General features: G+C 38.4%; 7 protein-coding genes and 1 long non-coding RNA gene across 9 annotated transcripts; 3 read left to right on the top strand and 5 right to left on the bottom strand.

Moving 5' to 3' along the window:
* Positions 1-1831: 1831 nt before the first annotated feature.
* On the bottom strand, positions 1832-3058 carry LOC111693600. Its single transcript, XR_002763444.1, has 2 exons — positions 2137-3058; positions 1832-2068 (listed from the first exon to the last, which is right to left on the bottom strand). It is a non-coding gene; the product is annotated as an uncharacterized LOC111693600 (long non-coding RNA).
* A 529-nt stretch (positions 3059-3587) lies between these two features.
* Positions 3588-4426, top strand: LOC106648302. Its single transcript, XM_014365070.2, has 2 exons — positions 3588-3813; positions 3876-4426. Exons 1-2 carry the CDS (start codon positions 3738-3740, stop codon positions 4286-4288), a joined length of 489 nt encoding a protein of 162 aa, XP_014220556.1. The 5' UTR covers positions 3588-3737; the 3' UTR covers positions 4289-4426.
* A 368-nt stretch (positions 4427-4794) lies between these two features.
* On the bottom strand, positions 4795-5858 carry LOC106648309. Its single transcript, XM_014365078.2, has 2 exons — positions 5735-5858; positions 4795-5667 (listed from the first exon to the last, which is right to left on the bottom strand). Exons 1-2 carry the CDS (start codon positions 5817-5819, stop codon positions 5027-5029), a joined length of 726 nt encoding a protein of 241 aa, XP_014220564.1. The 5' UTR covers positions 5820-5858; the 3' UTR covers positions 4795-5026.
* Positions 5859-6086: 228 nt separating this feature from the next.
* LOC106648313 lies at positions 6087-6672 on the bottom strand. The gene is made up of 2 exons (XM_014365082.1): positions 6494-6672; positions 6087-6433 (listed from the first exon to the last, which is right to left on the bottom strand). Exons 1-2 carry the CDS (start codon positions 6582-6584, stop codon positions 6186-6188), a joined length of 339 nt encoding a protein of 112 aa, XP_014220568.1. The 5' UTR covers positions 6585-6672; the 3' UTR covers positions 6087-6185.
* A 208-nt stretch (positions 6673-6880) lies between these two features.
* Positions 6881-10243, top strand: LOC106648286 (glutamate receptor-like). The gene is made up of 10 exons (XM_014365046.2): positions 6881-7243; positions 7315-7412; positions 7474-7557; positions 7639-7947; positions 8018-8124; positions 8586-8756; positions 8830-9277; positions 9346-9602; positions 9670-9742; positions 9810-10243. The coding sequence occupies exons 1-10, from the start codon at positions 7063-7065 to the stop codon at positions 9996-9998; spliced, it is 1917 nt and encodes a 638-aa protein (XP_014220532.1). The 5' UTR covers positions 6881-7062; the 3' UTR covers positions 9999-10243.
* Positions 8089-8545, bottom strand: LOC111693598. The gene has a single exon (XM_023458590.1). The coding sequence runs from the start codon at positions 8439-8441 to the stop codon at positions 8163-8165; it is 279 nt and encodes a 92-aa protein (XP_023314358.1). The 5' UTR covers positions 8442-8545; the 3' UTR covers positions 8089-8162.
* Positions 10244-10431: 188 nt separating the features above from the next.
* On the top strand, positions 10432-13390 carry LOC106648257. 2 transcript variants are annotated; one of them, XM_014365001.2, is made up of 7 exons: positions 10432-10957; positions 11021-11466; positions 11697-11915; positions 11984-12145; positions 12223-12435; positions 12509-12684; positions 12760-13390. In XM_014365001.2, exons 1-7 carry the CDS (start codon positions 10717-10719, stop codon positions 12977-12979), a joined length of 1677 nt encoding a protein of 558 aa, XP_014220487.1. In that variant the 5' UTR covers positions 10432-10716; the 3' UTR covers positions 12980-13390. The 2 variants fall into 2 exon arrangements, with proteins under 2 accessions (XP_014220487.1, XP_014220488.1); XM_014365002.2 differs by having other exon boundaries at positions 10434-10957; positions 12766-13390.
* A 22-nt stretch (positions 13391-13412) lies between these two features.
* On the bottom strand, positions 13413-20788 carry LOC106652653 (transferrin). The gene is made up of 9 exons (XM_023458589.1): positions 20567-20788; positions 20193-20496; positions 19652-20019; positions 19338-19588; positions 19041-19276; positions 18637-18916; positions 14081-14139; positions 13760-14010; positions 13413-13502 (listed from the first exon to the last, which is right to left on the bottom strand). The coding sequence occupies exons 1-9, from the start codon at positions 20786-20788 to the stop codon at positions 13416-13418; spliced, it is 2058 nt and encodes a 685-aa protein (XP_023314357.1). The 3' UTR covers positions 13413-13415.
* Positions 20789-22413: the final 1625 nt, after the last annotated feature.

The following is a 22413-nucleotide window of genomic DNA, read 5'->3' as shown; positions in this document are numbered from 1 at the left end:
AAACGCGCGTACCAATACTTATACGCACGTGCAAACACGTACATCCGATAACGTAATATGCATCGGGACGCTGCGCTTTTTTCTGTTTTTCTTTCCGTTTTTATTATTATTATTTTTTTTTTGCGTAATACTGCGCACGAGGTACTAAACGCGCTGGATGCGGGTATCGAGATTTTTATTTTGTAACGCCTTCGCGCGATACGCACGCAGGACAGTATGTACGATACGTACATAGCATCGCGTCAATTTCGACTCGATGGTAACTCTCCGCGCGTCTCTCGTTCATGTTAACAGTAATCGGTTACTGCCGCAGAGATTTCTTTTTGCAGCGGCTCTCGAGAGAGGCGCGTATACGATAATAGCCCCACAGCTCTTCTCTCGATGCGGTGATAAAGAAAGCATAAGCAATAAACGAATGCGAGTTTGACAAGTCGGTAATGCGTTGATGCATGCAATGGAGCGCCTGCCGCCACTGTGCCATATAACGCCGTGCGGCATTACGACAATGCAGTTCTGCCGCAACGCGACAATATAAAGGGCATGTTTAGAGGCAATATAATTATCGGGCTCGTTTACACGTGTAGTAATTATTTATACTCTGAACAACGACAACGACGACGACGACGCAATTTCATGTGTGTGTATCGAAAATAGCCGCGTGTCGTAATGCACACTGCGCACGGCTATTCAGATGTAAAATTTCGCCTAATATCAAAGCGCGCAGGATAATGATGTCAGCGCGCGCGCGCAATGAAAGCGAACATTTAACGAAAAAACACGCGACGCGTTTATTAAGTTGCCCCGATGTGAGAGAGGCTTCCCATTCATGGAGTATAATAGGTGGAATCCGAGGTTGATATCGACATTGAAGCTTTTATTTTGTAGCCGTATGATGCGGGCCGACTGGAGAATAAAAAACAACCTGCGTATTGCGACACTGTCACGGACACATATTTCATGTTCTGTGTAGGTACGCTAATATGGATATAGTTCGACCTATTTCAGAATAGTTCGCTATTGGAACAAGTGCGCGACATGTTTGATAAGATGCGCGTATTGATTGTAAATTTGGCTTTTGTTTCGTGATGCAATGCAACTCGGTGACTTGTCGAATGCCGTTAGAAAACATGTACTTGAAAGAGTTGATTCGATACAATGCAAAATAATCGGCTAGAAATATAATCCAGCAATCAAGCGTTATACTGAATAATTCAATTACCGATGGGAATAATTCGACAAAGTGGTCATGGAAAAAATTAGCGTTTTATAACAAATATAGAAACGAGGATGAAATCGAGCACGGTTCCATGGCTAGACAATGGGTCAGTACCGAGTACTTTCTAATAAAGGGATTTAGGTCTGCGGGACTCAAGGTCGGCCTTTTCAGCGAAATGCCTAGCTTTTGTCCAGTTGTTGGATGGATAGACGAGTGCGTGACGCTCGCTCGGCAGACGTGTGCATTTTCCGCGCGATATGCCTTGACATTATGTTTTACACGCACACAATAAACTATAAAAAAGAAAAAACAGAAGAATGATAAGATCTCTCGGCGTACGTATATAGCGTGAATATAATTCACTGCCTGTGTATGGAGATGTGTGGCTCGTCCCATCACGGCCGCCGCCATAGCATGACTACTACTACGTGAACTTCTCTCTCTTTCTCTCGCTCACCTTTCGGGATTATAACGATGAGAAAAGTTTAGTTCGTTGTTCAATTGTTTTGTAGTTTGTATGTCTCAGACTCGACTCGAGATATCGATACTTGTTACTTCTTGCGGCTGCTAATTATTGGTTGTTTTCTTCAAATATTACGAATTTTTCATAAATTATTAATTGTCCTATTTTTTGCTTATATTTATTCTTCTGAAATATGTTATAAACTGTTTAAGTGGGAAAGCAAACTATGTGTAGGCATAAACATGTATATACGCGCGCTTGTCGGTATCGTTCATCCTTGAGTGCACTTACGCAATGTTGTCAAAATCAATTTTCGAACGATCGATCTAATAAATCTGATGTATGCACTCGTGCCCATCACGAGGAGTAGATCAACCAAGGTTTTGAAACTAAATCATGTAAAAGTCCGAATTAAATAAACGAATAAATAAATAAATAAATAAGAGAATTCGGTTACCGTATGATCTCGCGATTTCCGGACGAGCCTCTAAACTTGATGCTCAGGACCATTGGAATCAAACGTTGTTCTCTCTTGTTCATTTGATTCTGCACACTCGTCATATTACGTCGAGCATCAGGAGCGTGGGACATGTGAATTTGCGCAACTCTCGATAAATTGCTTTATTTTACGCGTGCGTATCTTTCCTCTCTTTTTTCCTTCGTCGATGGAAAAATGCACCTAGTGTGATGGAACGAGGTGAAAATGGCCTGAAAACACTCGACGCCTCTTTTTTTCTCTCTCTTTTTCTCTCCCGCAACATTTAGTTTTCGTGCGCGTGCTTTTGCTCTGATTTCGGTGGCTCACGAGAGCGCTTTTTCCGCTCTTTTCTTTCTCTCTGCTGCGGAAATGACTGTTATGTAAATTATTTCAAATGTTTTTTTTTCTCTTTAAATTCCAATAATATGTAGGCTTCATTTATAGGTATCAATTTAACAGATACGGATATCTTTTATAATTACGATGTCTTTGTGTTTGATTTATTAAGTCCAATTAATTTTGAATCAACTCCAAAATGAGACAAAGAAAATTATCTGGAATTTCTATGCGTAAAAATGTAAAAATTGGAAAGCGCGTAATGCACGAATGAACGTATATATTCAGGACTTAATTGTCGTTATATCGCTCGAATTCGATCTAAAGTATGATTCGTTTTCCGTTTTTTATACATACGTATCTGATGGCAAAATATTAGCTTAGTGCCATTAACCTCGCTTTGCTTCTATGCATTATTTCCGTAAGCTTTTGGTCACTGCATAATAATAAAATGAGTTCTGACCAATGGTAACAATGTGTATTCGAAAGATCGAATATTTTTGTACCCAGAAAACTTCGGGTCACGTTAATTCACGGCCCTGTCACGTATATATCTGAAATTGAATTCAAGCTCACGTTACGCAACAAGCCTTTTTTTGGTCGCCAGCGAGTTCGATATCCGAATAAACAACCATCTGTACGCTTACTGCTACTAAAACTAATTCATAAAAAAACACGCACGAAATTTGTAAACAACTGAATAAACTAACGGGAATTCAACTAAAAGTTCATTTTTTGATGTTTTTTAAATAGGGTTTTTACAGGACTTTAAAAAGAATAATTTATTTTATGCTAAACATGTCCGTACGGTATGGTATGCTTTCTTTTTATTCACAACTCAATATTAAATTTTATCTTTTCTTCATTAGAAACAGTATTCATTCAAAATTTTCATTGAATGTTTTCATGATGAGTCAAAATACAAAAAAATTACCTATTTTCATTTCAAAGATGACGTTAGAAGCATTACAAAAACATAAGGAAATTGGTCATGGTAAAAACGATGTAATTAGAAGAAATTATGATAAAAATTTTAACAAGGCAGACGATAAGCCGAATCGTCGAGAGGCCAATCCGAATTAGTTATCGTTTTCAACTTGAAAGTAACGTAAATGTTTAGAATGAAAATGTTTTTTGCCCGACTTTAAATTTTTTTTCAAAGTTTATATATTTGTGAACCAAATTTTGTTCCATCGCTGCAATCAAAGTTTTTACATTAAATTTGAATATAGAGAAACTTCACTATGAAGATATTTTCTGCGGGTTTTATCATAGGCGTTTCATTATTCGTGTCGATGTTGCAAGTTCAAGCCAATGATCGTAAGTGAATTTTCAATGACTTCATAATTTCAAAGAACGTGCATTAACAATACCCATTGCAGTGAGCCGCGGCAAAAACTCCGATACAGGACTAATGTTGGATCCACAGCACTTGGGTAATCTATTAAGCACAGTGACAACATTACCTTTCGTCGGGGCATTATTTCGTTCGTCGTTGGACAATATCGCGGAGACTCTCATGTCTCTCGATGACTTGACCGACGGCATGCTGAAAAAAATTCTTAACGGCTCGTTACCGTGCGAGCTGAGTTTGAATCACGGCCTGCGCTGCCGAGGTGCCTCGAAAAAAGGAGGTCTCGACGGTATGCTTCGAAGCGCTTTGGATGCCATACCGTCCTCGATTTTGCCTGAATTCGCCAAAATGCTCGTACTGAGCTCGTTCAGAGTTACTTTTCTGCCAATGATCAATCAGATCTTAAGCGGACCGAGTAAACCGTTGACGGGCATGAAGTAAAAATCAGACTTCACAGGAGGAGAAAAAGACGAAGGACAAAAAAAATATGATGTAATAATCTAACGATGTGATGGTGAAACGTAATTACCGAGACTGTAATTGTTGAATAAAGACATTATTTTATTTATTGCGTTTGTATTTGTCGCGTGTATCATTAGAATCACGAATCATTAGTTATGCGCACGTTACATCTGCATAATAGAGATATTTACATATCAAACTAACTCCTGATTGACCCAACATTCAAAACTATCGATAATATTATTGACCAGTTTGACGTATTTAACAAAGGTGTATGATTTACGAATGTATACATAGACAACAATTCCATCTCATTTTTAACATCAAAAAATTGTTTCTCATTTGTTCCATTTATGATGAAAGTATTTTAATAATAAAAAAAAAACGCTTTTGAATTTATAATAATCACGAGTACATGGATTATTGAGTTTTCATTTTTATTACTTTCATTCCTGTATGATCTAGAATCATCAAGTATCTCTAGTATACATTATCTGAGATTTTACTTTTATGAAAAATATCTAATTTGTAAGTATATAGGTTTTAAATTATTATAATCTGTGCAAATGTATCAATGATTAACAAAATCTTTAAGAAGAAAAAAATTAACAGATGTGCTATTTGAAAATCCAAATTATATTATTTTATTGCAGGGTAAAATTAACTTTTGTTTTAATACGAAGCAATTCATTTTTATCGATTTGAAAACTTTCGAAATCACGCTAAACCAAATACTTTGCAAATGTGATAAAAAGACTGCACTTCGTTCAGGTAATTGAGTACAACAGTAGGTAGATTATTCGATTCTTTCAGTCCGTTCGCCACGTTGTCGAGTCTCGGAAAAACATTCACCTTTGCGAATTCCCAAACTACAAGAATGACTGCATCCTTGGCAATTATCGTCTTGTTTATAGCTTTCTCAATTAAAGGCCATTTGGCAATGTGTCCAAGGGGTTTAAAAGCCTTCAAAGTCCCTTTGGCAATTGCATCGACGGGCAGCAAGCGCACAGCTCCGAAAGCCGCTTTGAACGGCATCATAAATGCAGCCGACAGGATGCTCGCAAAGCGAACGGGGTAGCTCCTTCGGCCCTCGCCACTTTGAGTTGCGTCGTGAAAAGACCACTCGTATCTCTTGGCCACTCTCTTGTCCTCGCTACTCGCGAGGTAGGCTAGTTGATCTATCAACTTTTCAGTTAGCCAATATACGACGGGCGTTAGTTTTTCGACGGCTTGCTCGATGATATTTTTCAAAATCTGTTTTAAAAACTGCAAAATTTTAATTGGAAACCCACTCCAGCCGAAATTCGGCAACAAAAGAGGCACCATGTTGAGAGGAATGACTGGTTTTGCCTGAAGATCTAGAGTTAGACCACATAATAATTACTCTACCATTCATTTTTTCAATATTTCAAATTATATAGTTACCAGAGTCATTTTTTGCCTCGGCGATATTAAAACAGCCCGTGACACTTAGAGAGAACAGCAAAACAACGCTACTCGTGAGCATCATTATTTTTGAGCTCACGAATGATGCCAAAGGCTAGACTGCGGCTAAGAAAAAGTAACCATTATTTTGGTGATATGATGAGGTAAAACGGACGAGTAACCTTATCGGTATACGAGCTTCGTATGTTCAATTACTTATGTAAATTGGCGATGCGCTGCACTAATTAAAATTATACATTATATGCATCAAGTGATGGAGAAAAATAATTGGAAGGATGATGTGAAGTATAAAAGATTTGGCAGGAAATTAAATTCAACTAAAATCTTATGCCATGTTTTCAAGATAAAAACTCTTTATTTAAAGTATATTTTATGGTAAATAATCCTTGTACACTATGAAAGTATTTCTTTACATGTTTCGTATAATTAGTCAATGTCTCTTCAACGACGTACACATGGCCTGCAGTGGTATCCATGATGTAATAATGCAAGGTAAAGACATATTTTGCGTGTTTCTCAACAAATTGTCGAGAAGGAAAAGAGAAATTTTGAAGAAAGGAATGACGTATTTACGAATTTCCACGATCACGTCGGAAATATTCATTCCCTGTGTATCGAACTTTGACATGGCGTTTTGCACTGCCTCTTTAGCATTCGATGAATTCATACTTTTTAAAACTAAAAAAAAACAATGAAATAAGAGAAGGCTAAACATTTTTAAGAAAAAAATTATTGTACCATTTATCGGTGATTCCTGAGCCATTGTCATTGACCACGCGAAGCATGAAAAAACTGTTAGTAAAATCAAAGATTTCGTGTAAACTGTCATTTTTGTTTTTTATTTTCAAACACACATGGATTTTGACTATACTTGTAAACTGTATGACTCTTTCGAGTATTATTCTTACACTGAATACTAACTTATTCCGTTTATCACTTTTGCATTTTTTAATTATTTTCAACTATTGAGTATTTCAGTTATCACAATTACCTTGCGCGAATTTATGCGTCATCTACGTAAAAGGAAATTTCGTTTTCATGCAACTCGATGAAATTTTTATTTAGCTAAATCCCGAACCTTCTTTTATTTTTCATTAGTATTTGATGGTATATCAAAAGCTATTATTAAAGTACTTAACATAATTTCAATTCAAACAAGACTAATGTTGGCACAAAAAATCGATCCACCCTGACATTCTGTCTTGGGAAATCAGTCGCGTCTATGGCCATGCAAGCTTATTTTTTTGTTAAAATTTTTTACTTTCATCTTCTTCAATTAAATTTTTTTTTCAATTTTCCTTTTAATAATGTTTAAATACTGGAAAACGAATTACTTTTTGTGCTTTTTCTTGGCACTGACATCTGTAAAAGCTCAGTTAGTACACGAAGCGAAAATTTATCAGCTCGTCGCCGAAGCCGTTCACAATGTATTCAACAACACTTGCCTCATTTTCATGTACACCGTAGAAAATCCCATGAATAATCTTGGTATGAAGTTTTTTTCTCGTATCTCGTAGTAACCGCCCGTATCGATAAAAAATCATCGTTAAAATTTGAAGGACTTCACGAGAGTCAAGATCTCGTTTCTCTGCCGATTTACATGGGTCGACTTCACGTGCGCACCACGGCTTACGCTATAAAAACTTTCAGACAGCAGGTAAGCTTACGCTCGAGGAAACTTTTCCGGAAGGAGATTCATTAATTTTTGAGCATGTTAGATTGGAGAAAGTTACTACTCATTGAAGCGTCCGTTGTTTATTCTCATCAACGACTCGGACGAGCTGCGAGAACAATATTCCACGGTACCTAGATACTTGATTCTCAACTCAATAAAAATCAAAGCTGCGATCGGGGCATTTGAGTTTTTTTTTTTATTTTCTCAGCTCATCGCTCCGTGGATCGACATGGCTTACATAAATTGGGTTATATTTTTCCGCAGCAACACGAGCATACGCGATTTCTTTTCCAACATTTATGTGCCCTTGGACTGCATATTTTTGGTCGTCCAGAAGTTCGAGGACAGCAAGACTTACGTGCTGACGGAGGTTTACAGCATCGACAAGGGTCGGGAATTGATTACCAATGTTTTCGGTACATGGGAGGAAGAGAGCGGACTGGAGATAACGAGACTCGCGCTCTATCAACGAAGAAGTAATCTGCAAGGACAATTGATACGAGTTACAACGGTGGAAGTCAGTGCCGATCGATGTTGGGCTCGCTCTCGGCGTTTAATTAATGCTTATGAATCGTTACCTGTTCCAGGATCCACCGGTTTCCGTAGCGATAGAAAATTCCGATGGAATGATGACCGGCATCAAAGGTTTCTTTGGCACGATTATTCAAATACTCGAGGAAAATCTTAATTGCACGTAAGACGGTCAATTTTATTTGCGCGCTTTCAAGAGTGTTACTTGTCCTTTTCCTTATCTTTTTCGGAGCCGACTCCTTCAATCGTGGTCTTTACTTCTTCGTTCATCTTGCGCAGTTTTTCCCGCAAAATATCCAACTGCCGAGCAGTTCTTTTACGAAAATATTCCTCTTGCGAGGCCGCAGCCCTTTCCTCGAATATGTCGGTTTTCGTGCCGTCGCCCTTTCGTCTCCTCCGCTCGCAATAAAAACACTGCAGCTGACGTTCGAAATTTATAGCATTGCTCAGAGAATTTTTATTCAAAATTTTACGTAACATGATGCAAAATTGGCCTGGACATTATTCGTACGTTCGAGGTTAACGTGAGAATTCACGCGCAAAAAAACACATCGCAGCAGCTGCTTGTGGCCTGACGTTATGCACCAAAAACTTCTATACCCAGTATGACATGAACTTTTGCAGAATCGTCTATTCGAAGAGCGAAGATTGGGGCTCGAAGCACCCCGATGGCTCGTGGAGCGGGGCCATTGGAATGCTCGTCCGTAAGGAAACCGACTTGGTAGCGGCCGAATTGTTAATGAGCTCCGACAGACTTGACTCCATAGCATTCACAACTCCTGTTTTCTCAACTAAGTCGATAACATTCGTTTTCTTTCTCGAACTTGCAATATTCATAAAGTTAATGTGTTATCATCGTTGATTGCAGATGTCGTACTTTTATCAAAAGACCGCAGTACGCCGCAGTCAAATGGACCGCGTACTCGGATCCCTTCTACGGGGGAATTTGGTTATGCATTTTAATCATCATGCTGCTGTCGAGCGGCTTCATATTGATATCGTTCAAAACGTCTCCGTCGCGTTTCCAGTTCAGCAGCGAAGAGCTCGACGTGCACTTCCTTGACACATTCTTCCACATTTTCGGCGACGTCTGCTCGCAGGGAAGCGTCGAGGTCGACATCGATCCCATAAGAATAATCCATCTGGTTATTCACTTTACCGGTGTCATCCTGGTCGCGGCCTACTCGGCGGCTCTGATAAGCTTTTTGGCCGTCAAGGTTTTTGTCATGCCCTTCACAACGATGGTCGGTCTTCTGGAGGATGGCTCCTACAAATTCGGCGTAGTCAAGGATTCGGCCGATTATGGATTCTTTCAAGTTCGCGCTTATTATTTCTTTTTAATTCTTAACGACAATAACAGTTGACTGCTTTAACCATTATTTAGACAACTTCGGACAAAGTATTGCAAAGGATGTTCAGTGAAATACTCGACGATGTTGAAAAGCTGCCGAACAATTACTTGGAGGGCTTGAGCAAAGTCTGCACTGAACAGGATTACGCGTTCATGATAACCGACAACATGTTCGCTATACTCGAACATCTGATGACTTGCATATTGGAGCCCTTGGAGCCGATAATGCAGACAACTTTGGCAATGGGAGTGCAAAAACGAAGCCCATTTCGAGGGATCATAAATAGCAAGTAAGCAACAGATCTCGTTAAATAAAAATGCAAATTATCGAATTAAGAATGCTTGAATTTTTGGTAGTATTTTGATGATGGGTGACAGCGGAGTTCTGCAAAGGGTCATAGCTACTGAATTGGCCATCCAAGGCAGCAAGGTCGGAAAATCGTATTATTAATCTACCGATATGTCCGTTAACTCAAAACAATTGTTCCTCATTACAGAGTGGAGAAAACTTATCGGCGGTGGAAATAATTGACATATTACCCCTAATGCTGTTGATAATTGGCGGAGTGTTTTTCGCGACAATGATTATGCTGTTGGAAAAATTACATCATTCGCAATTCGCGCACCAGCTGAAAGCTTCTCTCGCACAAAAGCTGCGACAATCGAATCGCCTCGTAGTCGACTGATTCGATATGATTTTGATGCACCGTGTACAAAAATAATATTCTCTCGAGAGTATGTAGCGATGAAAATAAAGATACTTGCTGATCATTTAGAAATTTTAATTACCGACAACGATGCGAGTACCGAGAAAAAACCAGTGTTGCGCGCAAGGTACAAACATATTATGCTTATTTATAGGCAAGTTGGAATATATAATACGGTATATACGTGTACATCACGAGAGCATCACACGTAAATAGCGTTCACTTCCATCGACGACAAATATTTGATCGAGCAACTACGATATCGATCAAAATATATATCGGCACTCTATAACTGCAGGGTGGTCAACAACAAACTCACATACACAGACGCGCGCGCACACACACATACGCGTATCAACACGCGGCAGCATACGAGTATATAACTAGACAGGTACACGCGCGCGCGAGGAGCCATTGTTTACACGCGGGCGCGCGAGCTACAGTGAAACAAGTAGTAGCCATTCAAGGACGCGGGTTAGTGTGTCGGTAAGCCTCGCGCAGTGCGGCTGCCTTCTTGCAATTACGATTTTTCGATTAATCATTTTCTTTTCTTGTCTCTTGTATTTATTGAGTTGCGCGAAAAGTACGCGAGCGATTCTTATCGAGTTTTCTTCGTTGTCGGCGGGGCTTTTCTAATTCGTTCTCATGCGAGGAACGATTGTTCAACGGTACCGAAAGTAAAAAAGATTGTTAAAACATGAACTCGTCGGTAAGAAATCCAACGAAAACGAATCCACTGTCGGACAACAACAACAAGTCACTCGTCGTCAACGGGTCGGTAAAGAAGACGATGACTGGCAAGGAGAACGTCGAGTGCCTGGGCGGCTCGAAAATCCCTACGGTCTCTGACGCGTCCAAGCAGTCCGCTGCTTTTATCGCCAGGAAGGCCCCCGATGTCAGCTGCGACAACAAGCCCCTACGGCCCAAGGGTTTAACAGGTAAGTTCGCTCACGATTGAACTACATCGTCGAATGAACTCAACTTCGAGCCTATCCCCGTAGAAAATGAAAATGAATCCACCTCCCGTCGGACCTACTTCGTTGAGAAAAAGACGTCGAATGATGTAGGCGTACCGAGTACTGAAACCTACCCCAAATCTTCGGTTCCGGTCTACGCTGATGGCTCTAATACGCCAAACGATGCTGAAGCCAATACCGAAAAAATGCAAGAAGTCAGCCATGTACACAACAAAAAACCTTCTCGGACGTTGCAAGAGGACAAGAAAAAGCTGTCGTCCGATACAGACGTATCGAATAACAAAACTTATACGAAATATTCGATTCCCAGCATCGTCCACGACGCTGATACGCAAAATGATGTTGATGCCAATATCGGTGAATACAAGCAAATGTGCAATAAGTTAGTGTTACGAGTGTTGCAAGAGGATAAGAGGCCGGTAAAATCACCTCAAGATCTTCCACATATACCGAAAACAAATGTCTTCAAAGTGAGTACTGATCGAATGCGATGGCAATTTTTCAATGTATCGTAAGATGGTTTTACTATAGAATAGAGTAAAAAGTAATAATAATTTATACGTTATACTTTCAACCTGCATTATTGAAAAAATGACTTCTTCGTTAACTTCTTTGTTAAAAGCTCGCGACTTAAAAAGACTGTGAAGTCATTGTCGCATTTTTGTTGTTGCACTCCCGTCTTAATGTTTTATAATTGCAGATCAAAGAAGAGCATAAAAGAGTATCGGAGAAAAAAGATCAGCGCCCGAAACGCGGCAATTTGTCGCTTGAATTAGCCTACAATATGGATTACATGGCCGAGTACATACGCTTTCAAATGGAGATCAACGATAAGAAAAAATTATCCGACAATTTTTTGAAGAAAAATATTACTCCGGACCAGAGGCGATTGATTGTGAAATGGCTCATCAGGGCAGGGGTGAGTTCGAATCAAGTGGCAGAGTTTTTTCTCAATATTCAAAAATAACGATTGCTCCGATTTCTCAGACTTACTACAAATATCCGTCCTTTGTACTATACCAAGCAGTGAAAATATTTGATGCTTACATCGACACGGTGTCGGCACACACTGACGAGCTGCAGATATTGGCCCTGGCGGCTCTGTGGATATCTTTGAAAAAAAATTCGAGGATCGATGAAACCCCAGACGTAATAAAACATTCATATCGAGCTTGATGAAAAGCGCGTACAGCATCGATTGACAATTGCTTGAATCGTATTTTCAGGCCTCGACTCTAACCAAATTGATAAGTAAAGATGTCCAAGATGACAATCAGACTCTTGCGAACTACGAGAGGAAAATCTTGATGTCGCTGAATTTTGAGGTATCGTTTTCTGAGCCCTTCTCGCTTCTCGCATTGTACACGGTAATGCTCGAGGAAGTTCAACGGCAGTCCTCGTCCCAGGTCCAGGATATATACTACTGTGGTAGTTATCTGGTAAGAGATAAAAATTGTGTTCTTTTCCTCAAATTTGATCTGTACTGTCAATGGAAACGTTTCTACTGCACAGATCGACCTGTCGCTGCTGCATCACAAGATTTACAATCTGTCGGCAGTGCACTTGGCAGCGATCTGCGCCGAGATGGCGCTCGTCATAACCATGCCGAATATTGCAAATTTGGATTGTCCCAAGAACTACTGGAGGAATCGAGTGTACACGGCCAATCCTATCCTCGCCAAGTATCGGTAATTAGCATCATCATCGAATTGTCACCGACGAAATGCGACAGAGTAGTGATAGAAAATATTTTCGAATTTGAGTTACAGCTTGCCGGAAGAGCAGATGGATTACGTCGGTACGCAACTTATGCAAAAAGTCATCCAATCGAAGGAGGAGAACACCGATTATCACGCGGTTTACAAAAAATACAGCACCAAACGATACGGACCGATCTCGCAATTTATAACGTCGAAAATAACGGCCATGTATTTAAAGAAGGTCAATGATCCAGTTTACCGCTCGCGTCCAATCGTCTTTTAAAGACGTGTCTCTATACGAGAACAGCTTAGAATATTATAATTTATTTTTCTAATTAATTAATAATTTGTACATAGAATAGAAATTGATCAATTTCGTTTTAACGGTGAAGCTGTCGGCATATTTTTCTCATGTAATGTTTAAAATGTGACTTTTGCGCCTCTATAAAATGATCTACAAAAAGTCGTGTCGAGCACGAGAACGCAGAGGGCGAATTTATCGACATCTTCATCGAGCGAACGAAAATATTGTATATGTAAATTTACCATTTTTTGGTGATGATTCAGGAATTATTACTATACTTTTTATCTATTTTATTTATCAGACTTTATTGTGCAATGAATTTCGATGAATTAGGCGATAAAAATATGATAGAAATTCGTTGGGAAGATGTATGACGAGTTTAAACGTGATTGTTTAACATTACAGCATAGCCCAATCAATAATTGTATTCTCGTTTGATCGTTGCCCATTGTTTCCATCGATTCCATGATTTGTCGACGGTAATTAAATTTTTTGTTTCGTCCTGTAAAGCATTCAAATTGTATATTAAAAATCAATGATTAATTAGAGGTAAATAATATAGTATAAATTTGTAAAAAATTATATTTATGTGTATCTATTGATAAAAACTTTTTCTTTAGTATAATGCCGGTCATTAAAAATGATGAATTCTAATGAATTAAAAAATGATGTATTCTTACATGAATAAATTGTCATTTTCTTCAGATTTTGTTTATTTTAAAATATCGAAAAAATTATTTTCAAGATTTAATTACTTACTTTAAACAAGATATTCGATTGTCCTGCCCAAGTACCGAAGAGTCGGAAATAATCAGGATTTTTCGAGTACAGAGCGCTTGCTGCTAAAATACCGTGAGTGAGTTCCTCGATTGAGTTAGCCGATTTACCAGCAAAACTAACAATAACTCGGGGTGGTTCTAAACCAAAATGGCATCGTGGCCAATCTTCGACTCTAGCTATTCCTCCATTGGGACAAACCAAATTGAAGTCGGAATTTTTCGTTGTATTATCTATAAATTATAAAGTCAAGCATAGTATTTTCTCAGGCTTTTATCTATCCATTTACCATTTATTATTTACCTTGTTTTAGAGCACTTAGAGGTATAAAAGCCACTTGTCCTTTGCCATCCAATAAGCACCTGTAAATAAATGGACAGAATGAATATATGTTCAATAAATTTTAAAAGTTGTATGAATTTTACAAGAAATAAATAGAAACAATTGTGGTACTATTCAAACTATATATTTATAAAATTGAATGTAAAGTCTACAAAAAAATCATTTATTAATTCGAATACGTATATCGTCTTATTTCTGTTCTAATAGAAGTCTTCACACTGTTTGGACGATGAAAACCAGATAGACTTGTAACTTTCATCATTTTACCAATTTCATTTCCTACTATGTTTTCATCTATACGAAAACCATCTAATAATGAACTTGAACTAAAACCAGATGTTGTATAACCATTCAATTTGAATCCATAACTGTCAGAACCAACTCCTGCATTTCCATAATTATAACCGAAATATTTACTCCTTGCTTCGCGTTCATCAGACTGCACATTGTTATTAACTAATACATCATTTTCGAAATTCGATTGCTTAAATTTATCACTATTATGCGAGTAATTAATTTTATTATATGATTGTCCAACTTGGTTAAAAGAGTATCGATTGTTTCCATTATAATTGACTTTTGTACCCCCTATTTGAAGTACACGTGTTTGGTAGCCTCCATACTGAGATTTACCAAGGTTTCCTAAATTATCGGTAAACCCGTTTGTTACTAATTTTTTTTCCTTGTATAAATTGTACTGCAGGTTTTTAATTTCGGTTCGAGGCATTATTATTTCTTGTTCTCCGTACAGAGAGCTGCCTCTATTGACTTCATTCTCTGAAATGGCGTTTAGCGCTCCTTTGCTATTAATTTGATTTATATTTTGAGATCGTATTTCAGTTGCTCGTAATTGAGCTTCTTGGTTCTGATTACCTTGGCTGGGGCACTGAACTTGAGAAGGATAATTGCAATTATTTATTTTGGTATCCCACTGAAGAGTAGCTGAACAAGACTTCACAATGGGTTGACCATTGGAACATTGACAATACATTGAGCAATCTGTATGAGGCAAGTATTGCGTTGAACCAGAACATGAACCAATACATGATCCTTCGTTTCCACTACCGGAATTTGAAATTTGGCTGTCGGACACAGTGGTTTGTACAGAATCTTGCGAAGAAGCTTGTTCGACTTGGTTCTGACCACCTTGGCTGGGACACTGAACTTGAGAAGGATAATTGCAATTATTTATTTTTGTATCCCACTGAAGAGTAGCTGGGCAAGGCATAACAATCGGTTGACCATTGGAACATTGACAAAACTTTGAGCAATCTGTATGAGGCAAGTATTGCATTGAACCAGAACATGAACCAATACATGATCCTTCGTTTCCTTCATTGACATTTAATTTATCGGTTTGAATTGTAATTGATTGAGATTTGTCAGACCCACTACTTTTTGTATGGAGGAGCTGCCCTTTAAAGTTTAACACCAAAAATTGAATAAATCTATTCTTCCAAGATTCCGTTGTATCCAATTGTGAAATTTGAGTTCTAATTGATTGTTCATCGGTTTCGGTAGATCCACCATTTATTTCAAATTGGCATATTCTGAAGATTAACAATTCGATCATTTTTGTTTGAATGTCATTACTAATATCCCAGGAAACGATTTGTATCATAAGTTGCAAAATATATTGAGTGTATGCAACTCCTTCAGTAGAATCATTAATAATAATTTCGAGTAATTTTTTCTGCATGTCCTCATTAACACTCTTCACCATCATTATTTCCATAATTTTTTGACGATTTTCTTCTTTTTCTTCCGTATAACGTGCTTCAAGTACCACTTTTCTGGATCCACCTGGGGCGGTACCATGGTAACTTCTTTCAAGGTATACTCCTCTGAAATATATAATCAAGAAGTGGAGTATAATATTTTTCCACTTTCTGGATATTTTTAAGTGCTCAATTTCATTTTTTACTGATATTATGTCGGCATCGGAATATTTACGGTTTTTTTGATACTGTACAATTCTGAATATCAATAGTTCAAGTATTTTTTTCTGTATATCACTGCTTAAATCCCAACTAATAATTTGATTTATAAAATTTAAAATATATTCAGTATATGTTCCACCAGCTTCTGTATCAAATACTAAAATTGTAAGTAATCTATTTCTTATATTTTCATCAATTTTTCTTTCGATCAATATTTTCATCACGTTTTTAACATGTTCTCCGTACTGGCTGAAATTCTCTAGTTGATCCTGATTTTTTTGTGAAACACCTGGAACGGATGCCGCTTGTGGAAGATTCTTACTTGGTCCGCTGCCTTTGACCTGATAAAGGTACCCTTTAAAGTCGGTGATTAAGTATCGGGTTATAATATTTTTCCAATAAGAAGTTGTTTTGAGTTGCTCGATTTGACTCTTAATTAACTTTTCGTCGGCTTCAGTCGATCCACCGTTTAATTCATATTGTAAAATCCTCAATACCAATAGGTGAAGTACTTGTCCCTGAATATCATCAGTAATTTCTGAATTGATAATTTTAGTTATCACTTGCAATATGTACTGAGTATATCCAGTATCTTCTATGTGATCTGTCAAAAGTTTCAATAAGCTATTCCTAGCATCATTGTTAACATTCTTTAAAACCAATATATTGTATATTTTTTGTATATTCTCGTCATTTTGATTGGAAGTATTAGACTGAATTATAGTTTTTTGTACATTATTCTGAGAAGAATCGGTACCGGTGGATTGAAGTTGCTGGCCTTTGAAATCAATTATTAGATATCGGATTATAATATTTTTCCAACTTCTGGACTCGTTCAGTTTTTCAATTTCATTTTTGATTGTCTGGATATCAGCGTCAGAGTATCCACCATTTAACTGATATTTCAGAATTCTATCAATTAAAATTTCAAGAACTCTTCTCTGAATGTCGACGTTTATATTCCATCCTTCAATTTGAGTAATCAATGCCAATATGTATGAAGTATAAGCTCCATTTCCTTTGGTGTCAACTGCTAGTAGTTCGAGTAATTTTTTTCTCATTTCTTCATTCACGTTTTTCTTAGTCAATAAGCCTACTATCTTTTTTTCATTTTCACTATATTCATTTAAATTGCTATTTTGTACTATATTCTTTTGAGATACATCTTGAATAGGTGCAGAAACCACCATCGGTTTCAAATGTTCCGTAGTATCTGTTGAAACTGCTGCATAATTTTTATTTCTGTTTGTTAATCGTTCATCGGTAATATCTTTATTTGAACTTTCATTTCGAGTTGTAATAACTGCTTCATTTTGCGGTCCTTTGAAATTACTAACTAAAATTCGAACCAGCTGTTGCTTATTACTCTCATCAATATTCAAACTCCCGATTTGATTTTTAATTGACTGTTCTTCAGCTGCATTAGATCCACCATTTGTCGTAAGCCCTTGAATTCTCGAATTCAAGAGGTTGATTATAGTTCTTTTAGCGTCATCGTTAATGTTTAAACTGAAAATTTGAAGTATCAGTTGATAAATGTACTGAGTATATGTGCCGTTTGCATTTGCATCTAACGTTAAAAGTTGATGAATGTTTTGCTTAACATCTTCGCCGACATTTAAATTGAAAAATATTTTTAATATTTGGTTTGTATTTTGTCTATTTAGATTCGAAATATCAGCAGTGCTTTTACTGATGTACACTGGAACTGATGGTTTGTAAGTATTTCTTATCAGATATTGCTGGTACATAGGAACACCAACATATTTGATTGTCGGCATTGAATAAACTGAACCTGTGTTATAAGTTTGGTAGGTATTCATATTATTTGAGCTATACGATCCTTGAGTTTGATATTGATTGAGAACTGGGTATTCATATTTTTGGATGGTGTAAGCTAAAATGTGAGTTACAATGTTGATTTGTATCTTATTATATTATGATATAATTTATTTTTTACTTTGTACATACCATTTTGATAGGAGTGAGTGGCCCCACAAAAATGAAGGCTTACAATAAATAGGAAAAAAACTAAAAATTTCATACTCGTAACACGATCGCTGTGTAGGAGACGAATAGTGACTTTGTAACTTGGTTTAGCCACAATCAAGCATTTTATAACATATTAATTTTTATGATTTACGTGTTTACAATCGTAAAAAATAACTATCAGGCTCGCCCGTAAAATATTAAACCATTTAAATATTCAACTGATTTAAACAAAATTATTTCAACACAATAAGTGTGTGAAAATTGTAAAAAAAAATTTTCGAACAATGCATATGTGGGCACAGTTACGTACATAGCGCGTCACATGTCAAAAACGTTGGTTGACAAATGAGTTCTGGCACTTATATAGGTATGATAAGTTGCGCGAAACTCTGGTTTTTTAACCCTAAGCGTCATAAAAAAAATCTCGTTTCACGGACGAAACGTGCGCCAATAATCACATGTAACTAGTAAATGAAGAAGATGTTGCGTAACAATAATGCTATTTTTTCACCATAAATTCAAAAAAATCCCTTTTTTTGGGATGATGTAAACAAGAACGATACTTTGATAAAAAAAAATACTTACTTGAGAGCACCACGTCCACCTTTGTAATCTTCGGCATCAGTAGCACTACATCTGGTGAATTCAGCTAAAGCTTCGTCCTTCGAGGCAAGATTACCAATGCAGAGACTGCACAATGTTGTGTCGCGAGACGCACCGGGCACGCACGATTTGTCGAAAAATTCTGACACATCGTCCTCTGAATTTATTAAATGGACGGTTTTCATAGTTCGTACAGGTGCAATCCAGCCGGAAAAGTCATCTTTGTAGCCGCTGTGGCAGGAATTTCGTCCTTTCAAATGACCTGCGAAAAACACCAGGTTTACTACATTTGCAATATGCTGCAAAATTCAGGCATCATAAACATTGAATAGAAATTTATTCAATTTTTGCTGGTGTGATATTCTGTATGTTAACAAAATACTCACGCAACGATTTGATATAACTGCCACGTTTTACAACTGCCACAGCCGGTCTCTCGCTGAATTCGGTCGATCCTGGACCATAAGCCTCAGCCACTATCGGTCTGATATTATAATTTTTTATCGCGTACTCAACCCTCTCACCACTCATAACTAGTAGATCAGCTCCATCGTCGCGGAGTGACTTAAGACAAGCCTCTTCATCTTTTTGAAGAATACAATCGAATCTTGGTCTCACATCTCTGCGATCAAAGATAGTCATTTCCAATATTTTTCATCACAAAGGCTAAACACACGACTTACCTGGAAAAGGCAGCCTTTGCAAGCGCGCGACATTTTTCCAGCGCTTTAGTTTCGTAGACGCACCATCTGGCAGTTCGCTCTGGAGCTCCGAAATTTCGCTCGACCACTTCCATGTATTTGGCGACTTTGAGATGTTGAGCCGGATCGACCGGCGAAGTTGCGACAGCCACAGTCTTATTACTCAGTAACATGATGTTTTTCCACCAGCCTGCTTTCTTTTCCTCGCCGAATTTGCCCAATTGAGTGAGTTCCTGTACAGCGATCGAGTGAGTTACATATTATCCAAAAACGAATGAGGCGACGCGGGTAAAAACCTTTTGCACGGCATCCATGTCGGTGACACCGCCATTGGTCATGTATCCCTGCCAGGGCCGAGCAGCCCAAGTGCAAGGCTTGGTCTTGTCGTCGATGGGAACCGTGCTTCCGTCCGGGCAGAGAATTCGGTAGTCCGCGGGATCGGCCTTGGACGGACCGGCGGTCGGCGCCGGGGTCGCCGCGTCGTTGCTGGCCGGTCCAAAGTTAATGCCGAAGTAACGTCGCACGTAGATGAGCTTCGTCCAGGCGATGTCGCCGCCGCTCTGGGTCAAGCAGCGCAGCGCTCCCTCGTAGCCGCTGTTGGCGTCGGGATAGTCGCAGGTCTCGGGCTTCTCGCACAGGGCACATAAATTGCTGTACGTCTCCTCTGTGTGTGCAGAGTTCAAATTTCAGTTGTAATAATGTGCCAGCCTACGTGTGTGTGTGTTAGCGAATTCGATGGTGGAGATAAGATGCGGATACGTATACATAAATAAGCCACGAGAGCAAAACCGGTTCCTGCCTCGTACCCGAGAGCCGAGCTCGCGCGAGAAAACTTACTAAGCCTCTGATTGATGCTGGGATCGGGCGACCAAGTGCCGACTATGCAGGCTTTGCTGAAGAAAAAGCTTAGAGCTCGCAACTCGTTCTCCCGCGCCGAGTACTCGGGATTGTTGAGGTCGCCCAGTGCACCCAAGCTCGAGAGTTTCGTCAGCGGAATCTTGTAGCCGACGTTTCGACCGATGCCCGTGTGGCACGACTTCAAGCCGTTCAGCTTACGAATGTTGTCCAGCTTCATATCTTTGTGGACCACGGCCACGGCTTCGTATCTATACGGCGCCTCCGACTCTTCCTTCGTTTTGATCTAAAAAAGATTAAAAAAAAGAATCGAGTGCCCGCGAGGCAGGGTAAAAATTTGCGATCAAATGCGTTACCTGCTCGACTATGTTGTACTGAGCTTTGGTGGCAAGCTCGTGCTTGGCGGCCAAGTACATGTCCTCGGGGTCGACGGCCACGACGTCGGCCTCGCGTCTACCAACTTTGTCGATGCACTCGAAACGATCGCGACCCGATATGCACGATATCGGTATGCCCTTCTTCGACGAGTCGACTTTCATTTGGATGCAGTCGTCCCAGTAAATCTCCGGGACGCACATCGTGACTGTTATGAAACGTATTTTCAGTATAGCTTGTCAAATGCAATGACCAAGTGTACGTATATAATACTCACAAATGACTTTCTTTTCATTTTTCGCCCCGGTGAACGCCACGAATGCCAAAATCAAAAAAAGTGACCGAAACAGCATCACGAGCGTCGTCTTCGTCATCTCGTTCAAGGTTTTTTTTTAGAATGATAATGTATCACTAAAACGCACGCATGAATTATAAAACGTTGCACGCACAAAGCCAATGGCTGACGTATGCTGGACCGCTGTTGTGTATATTTATATATTATGTATATGCGCTCGCAGGACACGAATCCGTGTGCGCGTGCGGGCGGCTTCTATACGCAGGATAGCCTGTAGTGACCATATATAGAAACGTGGCTGTTTCCCTTTGCCGCTACACGGAAACTTCGCCTTGGAGAGGGAAGGGACACATCGTCTTCTCTTAGGCTGCACTAAGTCGCTGCTGTGCTTTCTGCGCCGACTAAAATCGTGTTTTGCATACTTTCGCTATTATCGCGACTCCCTCTACCCGCTGCTTCCTTCTCTTTCTCTTTGCTCGTGCGAAAGAAGCCAAAGGATTAACTCGTTTACGAATGAGCCTCTGAAAGAGACAGAGAGAAGAGAAAAATCTACGCAATTCGTACGAGCTACGCGCGAGGTGACTTGATGATTTTTCATAAATATGCTTTTTACAAATATCGAGGAAAAATCTTTTTTAATACATTCAATTACATGCTAAATACCTTTTTTTCTGTAATGGTATTTTTTTAACACGGCAAATGATTTGAATAAACATTGATTTTGTTCGTATAGCCGTATATCTTGATATAATTGTTTCTATTTCATATTTAGACATCTGAATGTTATCATTATTTAAAAAAGTTTTTCACAAAAACAATAAAAAGTACAGTACGTGAGTTAATGTTAACCCAACAAGCTTATTTCTGTGAAACGCAAGCTTGGGATTGATCAAACTGTTCTCATCCTTGTAATCGATTTGTTACCTATTCTTTCCCTTTTTTCTTTTATAATGCGAATAGATGAAGAGATTTTTAGAAAAAATCATTTGAAATGCAGCACATAGCTTTTAAAAAATACAGGATATGGATCTAATCGAGGATATGTAAATTATTTGTAAGTGATAAAGTGCGTATAAGATTGAGGAAAAAATTTCCCTGAGGAGATTGATGTAAATTGTACAAAAAATATCTTATGAAGCGACTGGATCTTTGTATGAGATAATTAATTTTGGTTTTTTTAAAAAAAGTATATAAAAATGCAACGAATTCTACGAAAAGCTCAAATCTAAGATGATTCGTATACATTAGAACCCGCTTATTTTTATTAGGTTGGGACCAGAAGTTCCAATTTCATAAACCAACTTGTCATCCTACGAGGTTAATGAACTTATTTAGTCAAAAATCATATTCTTTATTTTATAAAAAAAATCTATCAATTAACTACTACTGTTTACTGAATTTATCGTTAATTTTTTTATGCTTCCAATATAGTAATTGACTTTATATAATTCTTAAAAGGACTATAAAAATTATCTCCATTAACTTGTACACTCTTCTCAACATATTTGAAGACTGTGAAATTTTATTTTTAGT

Source organism: Trichogramma pretiosum, unplaced genomic scaffold, assembly GCF_000599845.2.
Source record: "Trichogramma pretiosum strain Unisexual culture from Peru unplaced genomic scaffold, Tpre_2.0 scaffold24, whole genome shotgun sequence".
In the NCBI taxonomy this organism is placed as follows: domain Eukaryota; kingdom Metazoa; phylum Arthropoda; class Insecta; order Hymenoptera; family Trichogrammatidae; genus Trichogramma; species Trichogramma pretiosum.
This window is presented reverse-complemented; position numbering and strand designations above follow the sequence as displayed.

Excerpts from the sequence above, each read along its gene's own strand:
- LOC111693598 (XM_023458590.1), bottom strand. The coding sequence starts at position 8,441 with ATGTTACGTAAAATTTTGAATAAAAATTCTCTGAGCAATGCTATAAAT.
- LOC106648257 (XM_014365001.2), top strand. The coding sequence starts at position 10,717 with ATGAACTCGTCGGTAAGAAATCCAACGAAAACGAATCCACTGTCGGAC. Across the intron at positions 11,467-11,696 it reads CGAAAACAAATGTCTTCAAA|ATCAAAGAAGAGCATAAAAG; the intron begins GTGAGTACTGAT and ends TTATAATTGCAG. Across the intron at positions 12,146-12,222 it reads GGATCGATGAAACCCCAGAC|GCCTCGACTCTAACCAAATT; the intron begins GTAATAAAACAT and ends TCGTATTTTCAG.
- LOC106648286 (XM_014365046.2), top strand. The coding sequence starts at position 7,063 with ATGTTTAAATACTGGAAAACGAATTACTTTTTGTGCTTTTTCTTGGCA. Across the intron at positions 7,558-7,638 it reads TGCGAGAACAATATTCCACG|CTCATCGCTCCGTGGATCGA; the intron begins GTACCTAGATAC and ends TTATTTTCTCAG. Across the intron at positions 9,278-9,345 it reads CCGATTATGGATTCTTTCAA|ACAACTTCGGACAAAGTATT; the intron begins GTTCGCGCTTAT and ends ACCATTATTTAG.
- LOC106648309 (XM_014365078.2), bottom strand. The coding sequence starts at position 5,819 with ATGATGCTCACGAGTAGCGTTGTTTTGCTGTTCTCTCTAAGTGTCACG. Across the intron at positions 5,668-5,734 it reads CGAGGCAAAAAATGACTCTG|ATCTTCAGGCAAAACCAGTC; the intron begins GTAACTATATAA and ends GTCTAACTCTAG.
- LOC106648302 (XM_014365070.2), top strand. The coding sequence starts at position 3,738 with ATGAAGATATTTTCTGCGGGTTTTATCATAGGCGTTTCATTATTCGTG. Across the intron at positions 3,814-3,875 it reads GCAAGTTCAAGCCAATGATC|TGAGCCGCGGCAAAAACTCC; the intron begins GTAAGTGAATTT and ends TACCCATTGCAG.
- LOC106648313 (XM_014365082.1), bottom strand. The coding sequence starts at position 6,584 with ATGACAGTTTACACGAAATCTTTGATTTTACTAACAGTTTTTTCATGC. Across the intron at positions 6,434-6,493 it reads TCAGGAATCACCGATAAATG|TTTTAAAAAGTATGAATTCA; the intron begins GTACAATAATTT and ends GTTTTTTTTTAG.
- LOC106652653 (XM_023458589.1), bottom strand. The coding sequence starts at position 20,788 with ATGTGCGTCCCGGAGATTTACTGGGACGACTGCATCCAAATGAAAGTC. Across the intron at positions 20,497-20,566 it reads AGTACAACATAGTCGAGCAG|ATCAAAACGAAGGAAGAGTC; the intron begins GTAACGCATTTG and ends AATCTTTTTTAG. Across the intron at positions 14,140-18,636 it reads GGTGGACGTGGTGCTCTCAA|GTGCTTATTGGATGGCAAAG; the intron begins GTAAGTATTTTT and ends ATTTATTTACAG.